The sequence below is a fragment of the Barbatula barbatula genome, assembly GCF_947034865.1.
Source record: "Barbatula barbatula genome assembly, chromosome: 22".
In the NCBI taxonomy this organism is placed as follows: Eukaryota; Metazoa; Chordata; class Actinopteri; order Cypriniformes; family Nemacheilidae; genus Barbatula; species Barbatula barbatula.
Genome location: NC_136785.1, coordinates 198749 through 213158, shown reverse-complemented (window position 1 = coordinate 213158; position 14410 = coordinate 198749). Strand labels below are relative to the sequence as shown.

At 46.8% G+C, this 14410-nt stretch overlaps 2 protein-coding genes across 2 annotated transcripts; one reads left to right on the top strand and one right to left on the bottom strand.

The window, feature by feature from the left end:
* Positions 1-698: 698 nt before the first annotated feature.
* Positions 699-2067, top strand: LOC306911539 (vimentin; the record flags this gene model as incomplete). The annotated part of the gene is made up of 3 exons (XM_079487008.1): positions 699-1164; positions 1238-1906; positions 1991-2067. 3 exons carry the CDS (start codon positions 699-701, stop codon positions 2065-2067), a joined length of 1212 nt encoding a protein of 403 aa, XP_079343134.1.
* Positions 2068-2475: 408 nt separating this feature from the next.
* On the bottom strand, positions 2476-12155 carry nop14 (NOP14 nucleolar protein homolog (yeast)). Its single transcript, XM_079486556.1, has 18 exons — positions 11812-12155; positions 11235-11369; positions 7751-7892; positions 7518-7666; positions 7179-7313; positions 6949-7071; positions 6737-6868; positions 5707-6007; positions 5468-5598; positions 5305-5390; positions 5058-5193; positions 4877-4978; positions 4463-4616; positions 3439-3598; positions 3204-3351; positions 3005-3123; positions 2764-2919; positions 2476-2678 (listed from the first exon to the last, which is right to left on the bottom strand). The coding sequence occupies exons 1-18, from the start codon at positions 11998-12000 to the stop codon at positions 2582-2584; spliced, it is 2595 nt and encodes an 864-aa protein (XP_079342682.1). The 5' UTR covers positions 12001-12155; the 3' UTR covers positions 2476-2581.
* Between the last annotated feature and the right edge of the window lie 2255 nt (positions 12156-14410).

Genomic DNA, 14410 nt, shown 5'->3' with positions numbered 1-14410 from the left:
TTATTTTCTCCATTACTACAGACATCACACCAACACAACACGCTGAACTGGCCTGATCCGAATACATCTCAATGAACATCACTCTTTTACATCATACAGTTATACGCCCAAACTTTAAACGTGGAATTCAATGACATCACTACAATGATCCATCATCAGTCCAGATAAACAGACACATCACTCACGATGAAACCCAACATCAGGAGACGTGTTGCATGTAAAAGTGATGCTTCATGTTTTAGGATAAGCGTGTGTGATAAATGAAACGTTAGTCCTTCAGCATTAATGATGTCACTGTGTTCAGCTCCTCACCTCACTGATAATGAGCCCAGATTCTGAAGAATCACATTCCAAAGTGAGAAAACTGACACAACTCCGCTTACATCCCAAACTCAATTACAAGACTGGAATGGAAACAATGATGAAGCGTCAGAGTTCCAGAGATGATGATGATGATGATAGAGAAACAGGCGGCACACATTGAAGGGTCGGTATGTGACACTGACGTGTGAGAGCCGCTCGACCTCATGACAATGAGACTCCAGCTAATGAGAAGCTTCGGTGTCATGATCCACATTTAAAACATGTCAAGACCCCGCAGGACTTTCAAGGAGCCCTGCAAGATTCTTCACAGGCCCATATAAACCCCGTTCCCAACTCACTCCACAGTCGGCAAACTGAACACAGACGACACAGACATGAGAGGTTCATCGTATTCCCAGAAGACTCTGAGCGTCAGCGGATCCAGCAGGATGAGGGTCCAGAGCCCGTCGCCCTCTCGATGCCGCGGGTCGTCGTACAGCCGCGGCCGCGCCGGATTCCAGGGTCAGGCGGTGGAAGTCGCTACGGAGATCCATCAGCACCACGCCAATGAGAAAGAGGAGATGCAGGAGCTGAACGTCCGCTTCGCCGGCTATATCGAGAAGGTCCAGGCGCTGGAACAGAGAAACGCCGCCCTGAGAGCCGAGCTGGAGGGCCTGCAGGGCCGATTCAAGGGAGGTCCCGCCGGACTCGGGGAGGAATATGAACAGAAGTTTAAAGAGATGAAAGATCTCATCGAAGCTCTAACAGCAGAGAAGGGAGCGGCTGACATCGAGAGAGGATACATCGAGGAGGAGGTGGAGGTCTGGAGACTGAAGCTGGAGGAAGAGCTGGCCCTCAAAGGTGAGACTGAGCACAAAACTGCACACAAACATTTCAATGTAACAAATTCATTCTCTATGTCGATACATTTCAGAGGAGGCTGAAATCATCCTGCGCGAGTTCCGCCAGGATGTCGACAACGCCACGCTACAGAAGGCCGACCTGGAGAAACGCATCGAGCAGCTCGTGGCCGAGATCGAGTTCCTGAAAAAGCTCCACGACGAGGAAGTGGCCGACCTCCTCCGACAGATCGAGGAGTCCAAGGTCACGGTGGAGCTGGACTCGGACAGACCCGACCTGGCCGCCTACCTGCGCAACATGCGAGCCGAGATCGAGGCCGTGGCCGCCCGTAACGTCCAAGAAGCGGAGAAGTGGTACAAGGGCAAGTTCGACACCCTGAAAGAGCAAGCCAGCAAACATGAGACCCAGATGAAGACCATGAAGGAGGAGATCACCACCTTTCACAACCAGGTGTCAGACCTGCAGAACCAGATCGACGGTCTGAGAGCGCGCAACGGAGCGCTGGAACAGCAGCTGGAGGACATGGAAGCGGCTCATCTGGATAAGGCGGCGGGTCTGGAGGGCGTCATCGCTCAGCTAGAGAGTCAGTTGTGTGAGACCAGAGCAGAAATGGGCAAATACATGTCCGACTACCAGGAGTTGCTTCACGTCAAACTGAGGCTGGACGCAGAGATCGCCACCTACAGGAAGCTTCTGGAAGGTGAAGAGCGACGGCTGGGCATCTCTGCTGATGGAGTGGCAGGTAAAATAAAACGTGAGCTGATGTGAACTAGCATTCCTTGTGTTTAATAGAATCTGATGGCTTTGTTTTTCCTTCTTCATTCAGAAGCCGTGACGGAAGCCAGAACCACGTCCATGTCTCGTACTGTAGAGACGCACACCGCTATTCAAGGATCCGTCTGAGGAACGATGACACGACTCGCCCCCCCGCTAATCTAAAGTTAACCGGCCATCTATAAGAAAAATACACTCTTAAAAAGAAACCGTTCTTCACACTACAGACACATGTTGAGGTCCCAGAAAACCTTTCAGTCATGTTTCTAATATTTATATCGTCTGAAGAACATTTGGTCACCCTAAAGATGTTTGAGTGTCTTTCTGGAAACGCACGGCCTGACAACGAGTATTTCTTTTTAAGTGTGTACGCAAAATGTGTGTGACCAAAAGTACTAAATAAAGCTTGATTTCAGCCCACGCGTGTCTCTGTTTGAGAGTTCTGACAATCTGAACGTTTGCTGGTTTTGGTGTCTTTAACGTTACTGTAAAAGCAGTCAAAGCACTTCACCCAAAGAAAGAATCATCACACCCAATTCATTCATCTCTTGTCATTTATCATATACAAAAAGTTATCATGAGAACAAACAGGAGAATATTAAAACAGTTCTTGTATGAAGAACGGAAGAGGACGTCATCATCATCACTTTCCCTTCTTCCTCTTCAGTGCTTTCCATTCTCCCTCCTGGGTGGACAGACTGCCGTAGAGCTCCTTCACCTTCCTCTTCCTCTCCGTATCCCTGACACACAAACACATGTTCAGATGAGCAAAAGCATTTCATCCGCCATCTTTCTGCGTGCTGCGTCTTTAAGAAGTGTGCAAACCTGCTGATGACGTCATTGAGTTTCTCATGAGCCAGGAATCTCGAGTCCTTGCGGATTTCTCTCAGCGCTCCTTTAAACTCTCGCTTGTATTTGTGTTTCAGCCGCTCTCGATCCTTCTCTTCCTTTGTGTTTCCTCGCGTTTTGCCGTAGTCCAGTCTGAAATTTTTTAAGAAATGTGACGTACAGAAACAGCATCACACAGAAACCGCTCATGTCAGACGTCACTCTCTCTCTTACTCACATCTGCACAATCTTTGGCGTGAAGAGTTTCAGTGGGATGGGCTTTTTCTTTTTGAACACCAGAGGTGCACGCTGGGAAGGTTTTTCAGAGATGGCCTCTAATATCTCTTTCCGAATATCCTGCAGTGGACACACAAGAGAACAATCACAAAACATGACACGTGATGTGATGCGACGCCGATCATGTGTGATGAGTGAACCTGTATCTCGGTGGGGTAACTCTTAGCAGGAAGATGTTTAAGTAGCAGTGTTCTGATTGGCTTGAAGATCAGGCTGTATGATGTCAAATCCGTATAGAGCGTCGTACATCTCTTTACTAAATCCAGACACGCATCAATGATTGACAGCCTGCATGACACAAACACAGCTGACAAACAACATCGAAACATACAAACAGCAACATCCTGAAGATTCTCAAGATGATCGTGTGTGTACCTGTAGTGGTCTCTCTCCAGTGGAGTGTCTAGTGTGTTTCTGTGAGCGGTACACAATGAAATGGGTTTTCTGCTCCAGCTGAGAGATGCGCTCGGATCCTTCACAACCAACAGATCACAGTTTCTCCCCTGCTGTCTGAACGGACTCACAACAACATAACCTACACACAAACACACGGTGTGTAAATAAAGAACACTCTAGTAGAGATGCGCGGATCATCCATCCGCACCAGTTATTTTCTATGATCTAAATATCTGCACCCGATCATCACATTATTCATTCAAATCCTTTGTTTTAAGCGTGATGTCAGTAGATCTTCTGTGACGTTAGAGTTCATTTGCGCATCTCTGATATAAAAATAAATAAACTCTCCCTTCAGAGGAAACATTTAAAACAATTATATTTTAGAGAATGTAGTTAATATTTGCATAATTAATGACTGATCTTATCCACCCGCAATTAATCAGAATGTACGGTAACCCTTTATTACAGCCTTTATGAAGAATGCATTATAAAGGGTTATTAAAGGGTATGATGCATTATTACTGTTCATTATGTGTGTTGTAATACATTTAATGTTGTTGTAAAGAATTATAACCAAATTTAAAATGCAAAGCGTAAAATTGAATTGATAAGTGTTATAATGTATTAACTGTAGTTACAATTATTCATGAGACATTAAAATGCATTATAAGGTGCGTAGCAAGACATAATTAATGCATTAAAACTACATATATGCTTTAAGTAAGTAAATATGTTTTAAGTAAAGTGTTATCGAATGTACTTTCTTAGTACCTTGCCCACCCGATCCGCGGATATAAACGCAATCCGCGCATCACTACTCTCTTGACGTTGTGCTGTAAGATCTGATGTGTTGAAGTATGAAGAAAATCTGTCACGGCAGTCTGACATGAAACTCCACCCCAACACGTCACTTAACACAACCGCAAAACTATTTCTACTGCTGGTGTTGGTGCTCTCACACACACGCGCGCACAGTGACTGCTGTGTGTAATTGTGGTACCTGTGTTGGTTTTTTCAGGGACCGCCAGGTGAAGGAGACCCAGCAGAAAGTTCAGCATCTCAGGAAAAAACCTCTGAGAGAGAGACACAAACTCCAGCGCCAGACAGCAGAGAACCAAACCCCTACAGACGTCCTCCAAAGACACAACACTGCACTGAAACACACAAAACAACACACATACAAACGTTTACACACACACACAATCCCTCACACACGTCCTCCATTTAGACATTAACATTGAGTTATTTAGCAGACGATTTTATCCAAAGTGACTTACAGAGAGTTCAAGGAGCAATAAGTGATATGTGATAAAAGAGCAATAATACAATAGGTGCTAATACAAAGATACTAGTTTCAACAAAACCCAGAACGACACCTGTGGAGAGAAAGAGACACAACACTACACACACAGACCTTTGTTAGAGTTTGACTGATGTAGAGGAAGGCCGGTGTGCTGACGGCATGTCTGAAGTCTGATGTGGGGAACAGTAGAGCTGTGATCTTCAGATACATCAACTACAAACACAGAGTTAAACATCAGGGGTGGATACATATATGTGACATCTGAGTGTGTTGTGAGTGAATGTCATCGTACCATATCCAGATCCGGCATTGCAGCTCGACCTTTGACCTCCAGCATCTCCTCATTACTGTGAGCGCTGTCGCTTAGCAACGTCTGCATCACTTTACACGCAGCATCAGGAAACATCTGACACAAACTGTGGATCTGACTACACACACAAACACACATCAACATGTGCTTACACTTACACTGCCGTCTGTGTGTGTGTGTGTGTGTGTGTGTGTGTGTGTGTGTGTGTGTGTGTGTGTGTGTGACTCACGGAATGAGACCGTTGATGGTTTTGAGTTGTGGTACATTCTGTGTTGCCAGTTCACCGACATACTCCAGCAGAAAACCAAAGAGTTTCTGAACAGATGAATATATACACTTTATAAACACACACAACCACACACATACACAAACCAACTCACACACACACTGACCTGTAGTTTAGCTTTATTCCCTGCAGACAGACTGGGATGAGTGCACTTCACTGTTCTGTCCACTATGAGTTGCTGTTCATCACAGCTGTGACCCTGCAGGAGATTCTTCAGATCTGTGTACGTGTCTGGAGCTGAGACACACACACACACACACACAGTGTCAGAACATGTGATATTTCTACAACTGTCCAATTATTCTGGATGATACATCAAACTGCACTGCTGTGTGTGTGTGTCACCTGTGAATGTGTACGGCAGTTCTGCTATTGCTGCTGTCTTCATCTTCTCTTCATTCACAGCTGGAGTCACTTTAACACTATGCTCCTCTTTGTCACAGCCCTGATCTTCATCATCCTCACTGCCTTCATCAGACTGGAGATCAGAGTGTCCATCTTCATCTTCAGCCTCATCATCATCCTCTTCATCTTCAGCCTCATCATCCTCTTCATCTTCAGCCTCATCATCATCATCTTCATCTTCATCATCCTCAGCCTCCTTTTCACTCTCATCCTCTTCGTCTTTAAGGTTCCATTTGCCATCCTACACACAGACAGAAAGTCAAACTCATCTGCTCGCAAAATCTTTTGGATTGAAAGGAACAGTTCACTCGTCTCTCACACAGGACCATTTACAGAAAACATCTCTCTGGAGGTTCACACCACATCAGACATTTATCAGTTCATCAGTATCATTTCTGTCAGGTTCACAACCGTCACAAATGATTGACAAGAAGCAGCAGAGTTTAGATTGGTGGTACGGTTCTGTTGTGGGCTAAACTTCCTGGCCGTCCATGCAGCCGCATGAAAAGAGCAGGGAGCGCAGCAATAACCCGCCTCAGGGTAAACAGAACAAGCAGATGTCATTAGTTCTTAAAGATTTGAATCCTTAAATTTAAGTGGAAGACATAATTAAAATGTAGTTGAGACTTATTGAAAGGAATAGCAGAAGCCAAGTCTCGATTGTAAATGTGAGGTGGAGTTGGGGAGGGAGGAGGGTCATTTGCTCTTGAGCAACTCAAACTGTTATTGACTGAATGAAAACAAAACTTGGGATTGCGTCATATTTCTGTAGGTAGAGGAGGATCAGCTGATGCAAGCTTGACTCACGTGACCCGCCAGAACTAACACTATATGCTTGATTTGTGTGAACTGTCCCTTTAATCCAGCTTCCTCTTGTAAATATTGATCATTTATCTGTTTTCTGTAATGCTCAGGCTGAACTCAAACACACCTGCATCATCACATCTGTGTGTGTGTGTGTGTGTGAGACCTTATAAGCGAGTGTTTTGCGGTCGTCACTGTTGAGTATGAATCCATCATTAATATCATCAGCTGAGATGTGTGTGTCTGTGCGAGCAGATTCTTCGTCAGTGTCTCCCTTCATCCTCCTCAGTCGATCCTCCTAATTCACAGAGACACATTAATGATATCATCATCATCATCATCATCATCATCATGTGTGAGAGCGGCAGGTGTTTGTACCTCTAGTGTGTGAAGTCTCTGTCTCTCCTCTCGAGCGAGTTCCTCTGTGCTCTTAAGCCTTTCCGACGGCTGAGCCTTCATCTCAAAACCCAGCTCACGCACCATCACATCATACTCGTCCGGCTGACACACACACAGGGTCATGAACACATATCACAGACGCACACACATACATCAGAGTCATGAACACACATCAGAGTCACACACACAGATGAGTAAGTGAATGTCACCTTGGTTTTCTCGGGCAGATCTTTCTGTTCTGTTTTAGTGGTTTTGCGGGAAAGAAGGTTCTGGATGGATCTCCACTCCTGGTCCAGTTTCTCTGTGAGCACCTGCGCTTCCTCTTTCTGAACCTGACGCTCTCGCTGGAATCACACACATCACATCACATCTCTTTACACATGACAAACATTCACAGCGTTTGATCACTACACTCCCGACAGTATTCCAGCACTTTCTGATAAAACATTTAAAGAACACTAGAGTCACAAAGAGAGCAGAGAAATAAGCAAACATCACAACTCATGAACGTCACGTGTTTTATTTCAGATATGGTGAGACTTTTCAACCTTCTCTTGTTTAGATTTCAGGATGAGTTCTTCAATCAGCTCCAGTCGTGATTTGGATTTGTGTTCTTCATCCTCATCTCCAGTGTCCTTCTTCCTCAGTAGACCTCCTCCTCCTCCACCACCACCGAAGTGTGACGCTGTGAGTTCAGCTGCAGGTACAGAGAGACACTCATCAGAATTCAGTGCGGGGCGTCACATGTGTCAGATGTTTAATCACGCAGTAAAAGTGTCACCTGACAGAAGGCCGTTCTCCTCAGTGTCACTGTCACTGTCAATCACATCGGTCATCTTCTCCATCTCCGCCAGAGACTGACCGAAATGAGTCAGCTCCTCCTCCTCATTTAGATTATACTTGTCCTTCTTCTCCTTTGTGCGCTACACACACACACACACACTGCATTTACTGCATTACTTACAGACATCACAGAACAGTTAAGAGTCAACATAGTGCTGTTGTCGGTGTGGTGATGACGGTGTTGATGTGACGGTGCTGTTGTCGGTCAGGTGATGACGATGTTGATGTGACGGTGCTGTTGTCGGTGTGGTGATGACGGTGTTGATGTGACGGTGCTGTTGTCGGTGTGGTGATGACGGTGTTGATGTGACGGTGCTGTTGGCGGTGTGGTGATGACGGTGTTGATGTGACGGTGCTGTTGTCGGTGTGGTGATGACGGTGTTGATGTGACGGTGCTGTTGTCGGTGTGGTGATGACGGTGTTGATGTGACGGTGCTGTTGGCGGTGTGGTGATGACGGTGTTGATGTGACGGTGCTGTTGTCGGTGTGGTGATGACGGTGTTGATGTGACGGTGCTGTTGTCGGTGTGGTGATGACGGTGTTGATGTGACGGTGCTGTTGGCGGTGTGGTGATGACGGTGTTGATGTGACGGTGCTGTTGTCGGTGTGGTGATGACGGTGTTGATGTGACGGTGCTGTTGTCGGTCAGGTGATGACGATGTTGATGTGACGGTGCTGTTGTCGGTGTGGTGATGACGGTGTTGATGTGACGGTGCTGTTGTCGGTGTGGTGATGACGGTGTTGATGTGACGGTGCTGTTGGCGGTGTGGTGATGACGGTGTTGATGTGACGGTGCTGTTGTCGGTGTGGTGATGACGGTGTTGATGTGACGGTGCTGTTGGCGGTGTGGTGATGACGGTGTTGATGTGACGGTGCTGTTGTCGGTGTGGTGATGACGGTGTTGATGTGACGGTGCTGTTGTCGGTGTGGTGATGACGGTGTTGATGTGACGGTGCTGTTGGCGGTGTGGTGATGACGGTGTTGATGTGACGGTGCTGTTGTCGGTGTGGTGATGACGGTGTTGATGTGACGGTGCTGTTGTCGGTCAGGTGATGACGATGTTGATGTGACGGTGCTGTTGTCGGTGTGGTGATGACGGTGTTGATGTGACGGTGCTGTTGTCGGTGTGGTGATGACGGTGTTGATGTGACGGTGCTGTTGGCGGTGTGGTGATGACGGTGTTGATGTGACGGTGCTGTTGGCGGTGTGGTGATGACGGTGTTGATGTGACGGTGCTGTTGTCGGTGTGGTGATGACGGTGTTGATGTGACGGTGCTGTTGTCGGTGTGGTGATGACGGTGTTGATGTGACCGTGCTGTTGTCGGTCAGGTGATGACGGTGTTGATGTGACGGTGCTGTTGGCGGTGTGGTGATGACGGTGTTGATGTGACGGTGCTGTTGTCGGTGTGGTGATGACGGTGTTGATGTGACCGTGCTGTTGTCGGTCAGGTGATGACGATGTTGATGTGACGGTGCTGTTGTCGGTGTGGTGATGACGGTGTTGATGTGACGGTGCTGTTGTCGGTGTGGTGATGACGGTGTTGATGTGACGGTGCTGTTGGCGGTGTGGTGATGACGGTGTTGATGTGACGGTGCTGTTGTCGGTGTGGTGATGACGGTGTTGATGTGACGGTGCTGTTGTCGGTGTGGTGATGACGGTGTTGATGTGACGGTGCTGTTGTCGGTGCGGTGATGACGGTGTTGATGTGACGGTGCTGTTGGCGGTGCGGTGATGACGGTGTTGATGTGACGGTGCTGTTGGCGGTGCGGTGATGACGGTGTTGATGTGACGGTGCTGTTGGCGGTGCGGTGATGACGGTGTTGATGTGACGGTGCTGTTGGCGGTGCGGTGATGACGGTGTTGATGTGACGGTGCTGTTGGCGGTGTGGTGATGACGGTGTTGATGTGACGGTGCTGTTGGCGGTGTGGTGATGACGGTGTTGATGTGACGGTGCTGTTGGCGGTGTGGTGATGACGGTGTTGATGTGACGGTGCTGTTGTCGGTGTGGTGATGACGGTGTTGATGTGACGGTGCTGTTGTCGGTGTGGTGATGACGGTGTTGATGTGACGGTTCTGTTGGCGGTGTGGTGATGACGGTGTTGATGTGACGGTGCTGTTGGCGGTGTGGTGATGACGGTGTTGATGTGACGGTGCTGTTGGCGGTGTGGTGATGACGGTGTTGATGTGACGGTGCTGTTGGCGGTGTGGTGATGACGGTGTTGATGTGACGGTGCTGTTGGCGGTGTGGTGATGACGGTGTTGATGTGACGGTGCTGTTGGCGGTGTGGTGATGACGGTGTTGATGTGACGGTGCTGTTGGCGGTGTGGTGATGACGGTGTTGATGTGACGGTGCTGTTGTCGGTGTGGTGATGACGGTGTTGATGTGACGGTGCTGTTGTCGGTGTGGTGATGACGGTGTTGATGTGACGGTGCTGTTGTCGGTGTGGTGATGACGGTGTTGATGTGACGGTGCTGTTGTCGGTGTGGTGATGACGGTGTTGATGTGACGGTGCTGTTGTCGGTGTGGTGATGACGGTGTTGATGTGACGGTGCTGTTGTCGGTGTGGTGATGACGGTGTTGATGTGACGGTGCTGTTGGCGGTGTGGTGATGACGGTGTTGATGTGACGGTGCTGTTGGCGGTGTGGTGATGACGGTGTTGATGTGACGGTGCTGTTGTCGGTGTGGTGATGACGGTGTTGATGTGACGGTGCTGTTGGCGGTGTGGTGATGACGGTGTTGATGTGACGGTGCTGTTGTCGGTGTGGTGATGACGGTGTTGATGTGACGGTGCTGTTGGCGGTGTGGTGATGACGGTGTTGATGTGACGGTGCTGTTGTCGGTGTGGTGATGACGGTGTTGATGTGACGGTGCTGTTGGCGGTGTGGTGATGACGGTGTTGATGTGACGGTGCTGTTGTCGGTGTGGTGATGACGGTGTTGATGTGACGGTGCTGTTGTCGGTGTGGTGATGACGGTGTTGATGTGACGGTGCTGTTGTCGGTGTGGTGATGACGGTGTTGATGTGACGGTGCTGTTGTCGGTGTGGTGATGACGGTGTTGATGTGACGGTGCTGTTGTCGGTGTGGTGATGACGGTGTTGATGTGACGGTGCTGTTGGCGGTGTGGTGATGACGGTGTTGATGTGACGGTGCTGTTGTCGGTGTGGTGATGACGGTGTTGATGTGACGGTGCTGTTGTCGGTGTGGTGATGACGGTGTTGATGTGACGGTGCTGTTGTCGGTGTGGTGATGACGGTGTTGATGTGACGGTGCTGTTGTCGGTGTGGTGATGACGGTGTTGATGTGACGGTGCTGTTGGCGGTGTGGTGATGACGGTGTTGATGTGACGGTGCTGTTGTCGGTGTGGTGATGACGGTGTTGATGTGACGGTGCTGTTGTCGGTGTGGTGAATGTGTCACCTGTCTCTCGAGTGTAAATCTCTGCAGTATTTTCTCCTCTGGTGTGATTTTACTGTCATATTCACCAAAGCGTCTGTCAATGAACTTATTGCTTTTGTCTTTCAGTCTGAACTCCTTCAGGAGTGTTTCTTTCCTCTGCAAAGTAAACACAGTAGACATCAAACTCACTATTCTTAGAAAACTCCATAGAATTGCCTGTGGAAGCAGCAGGGTATATTATTAGTAATATCATTGATACAGTAAGACCAAGGTAATACAGTGGGTGTTGTTTAAAAGAAAATAAACAGATGTTTACTACTGTCTGTCAGCGGGATGTTGGTTTCAAACACACGTAAGTGTGTCACGTGTTTAGGTTCAAATAAGCCCCGCTACAGAGCTCGATGTGTGAGCTTTATCTTGGACACTAACAGAGTAAATGTTTAATGCTTTGTGTGTCATACAGACACAGACTTCAGTTCATTACTAGGAGAGAAAACCAATGACAACAATCCTGAAACTCGCGTCACTTGCTCTCGTCCATGTATGCGTACACCGTACCTGAGGGAATCCTGTGGTATTTAGTTTCAGTATATTTTACCTTATTGATGGCTTTGGATCGTGACACTCCCGGCAGACCAACATCGTGTTTACTCTTGCGACCCAAAACATCGAACTTCTTGCGGTTGATTTTCACCTCGAACGGATTATTCTGGATCTCCGGAGCCGCTTTAGATTTGCGGACTTTATCCGAGACAGTCCTGCTCGACTTCTGGTTCTGTTTTCCCATCCTAACACTCAGATGCTCATCAGCTACTAAAGAAATAACTCATAACTTACTGATAAAACGTGATGTTTAAATCTCACTGCTCCATCAGACACGCACACGCACATGGACACACGCACAGAGAGAAGAAAACATACACACGCGACCGATTGGTGATCGCCCCCTGCGGCCAGGAGGGGAAATACACACACACACACACACGACTGCTGATTGTGATGATCGCCCCCTGCGGCCAGGAGGGGAAATACACACACACACACACACTTTTTTTTTTATTATTATTTTTTTTTTATTGAAATTATCAAGATTTACAAACAAACATGGCTGCATAACATCCGTTTCTTCATAATACAGAAAAGACATACCCTGAGGGAGCAGCTCTTAATACAAACAGAAATTATATATGCAGTCTAAGAAAAACAAACAAAAAGATGATTTATAAAAAAATAAATAAAAAAAATTACTACATGACATAAGGGGAGAATTCCGTTATTGTTCAGTTATTAACCTCAGTTGGGAAGTATTTTAGGCTATCATATATTTTTTGTGCTTTCGGACCTTTCAATACAAAAACACACACACACACACACACACACGTGTCTGCTGATTGTGATGATCGCCCCCTGCGGCCAGGAGGGGAAATACACACACACACACACACACACACACACGACTGCTGATTGTGATGATACTGAATAGAAATTCAGAATAGAAACTACACACACATACATTGTGAGGACTTCCCATAGACATGGTCATTTTACACTGCTCCAAACAATAAAGGGAACACCTAAATCACACTATATTATATTTTACATCTACATTTATGCATTTGGCAGATGCTTTTATCCAAAGTGACTTACATTGTATTATCTTATACATTTATACACAGTTATCTGCAATCCCCTGAGATCAGACACACAACCTTGTGCTGTTAACACAATGCTCTTAACACTGAGCTACAGGAAAGCTAGAGATTAGATCTCAATGAACAAAATATCCAGGTTAAATCTCTTCACTTACATACTTTGCATAACTTGCGAGAACAAAATAGTGTGACAGTGGTCAATGAAACACATTCAGGGCAGGAATTACAGTAAAATCACTGTAAAAATGGAAATATTGGCCCATCCAACTTTAAGTTTTACCACAGTAACTCATAATGTCAGTCAGTAATGTGCAGGGCCCTACGTGCCCGTATGAACTCCCCGCAGTGTCTGGGCATACTCCTGATGAGATGGCACATGGTCTCCTCTCAGACCTGGATCAGACCATAAGTGAGCTCCCGGGTCGATTGATCGTCGATCAGGTGTTCCCTTTATTTTTTTGAGCAGTGTAAATACTGTAATGACTCTATATTGCGTCTTGATTCGAACCAAGAAGAGAACAAAACATAACAGCCATTTCCTCCAAATCATTTACTTTTAATGATTTAAATTGAAATTTTTGTCCTTGTGTCTCTGAAGCAACAGATTCAATCAGTGCGTTTTGTTGAGTGTAATTATTTATATGAACTCATGCGTCGTTGTTGTAGATGTGAGTCGGGCAGCAATTATCTGATGTCATTTAATTGTAACATTTAACATAATATAGACCAACTTTACATATTTATCAGTTTCCTGCTTGAAATGATCTGATCTACACACACTCTGAACGGCACAGTTCTTTCAGCAGAAGGCAGAGGGAGTTTTGTTGAAAGTTTGCATACAGATTTTGTTCCTGGAATAATGATCAGGTTCCTGTAAGAGCAGAAAGGATCAATGTTTACATCAATTGTTGCTTAGCAAGCGGTTAACTGGACAGAAGAATACTGTTATGAGTTCACGAACAAAAGATCTTATGGTGCATAACTCACAGAGTCAGGTTGTGGTTTCACTGGCACAGAGATACAACAGTGACTAAACAACACCAGTGTCCAATCTGAAGCAATCAGGCCTATTAACTCAGTCTCTCTCTCTCTCTCTCTCTCTCTCTCTCTCTCTGTCGCTCTGTCTCTCTGTCTCTCTGTCTCTCTGGTCTCTCTGTCTCTCTGTCTCTCTGTCTCTCTGTCTCTCTGTCTCTCTGTCTCTCTGTCTCTCTGTCTCTCTGTCTCTCTGTCTCTCTGTCTCTCTGTCTCTCTGTCTCTCTGTCTCTCTGTCTCTCTGTCTCTCTCGTCTCTCTGTCTCTCTGTCTCTCTGTCTCTCTGTCTCTCTGTCTCTCTGGTCTCTCTGTCTCTCTGTCTCTCTGTCTCTCTGTCTCTCTGTCTCTCTGTCTGCTCTGTCTCTCTGTCTCTCTGTCTCTCTGTCCTCTCTGGTCTCTCTGTCTCTCTGTCTCTCTGTCTCTCTGTCTCTCTGTCTCTCTGTCTCTCTGTCTCTCTGTCTCTCTGTCTCTCTGTCTCTCTGTCTCTCTGTCTCTCTGTCTCTCTGTCTCTCTG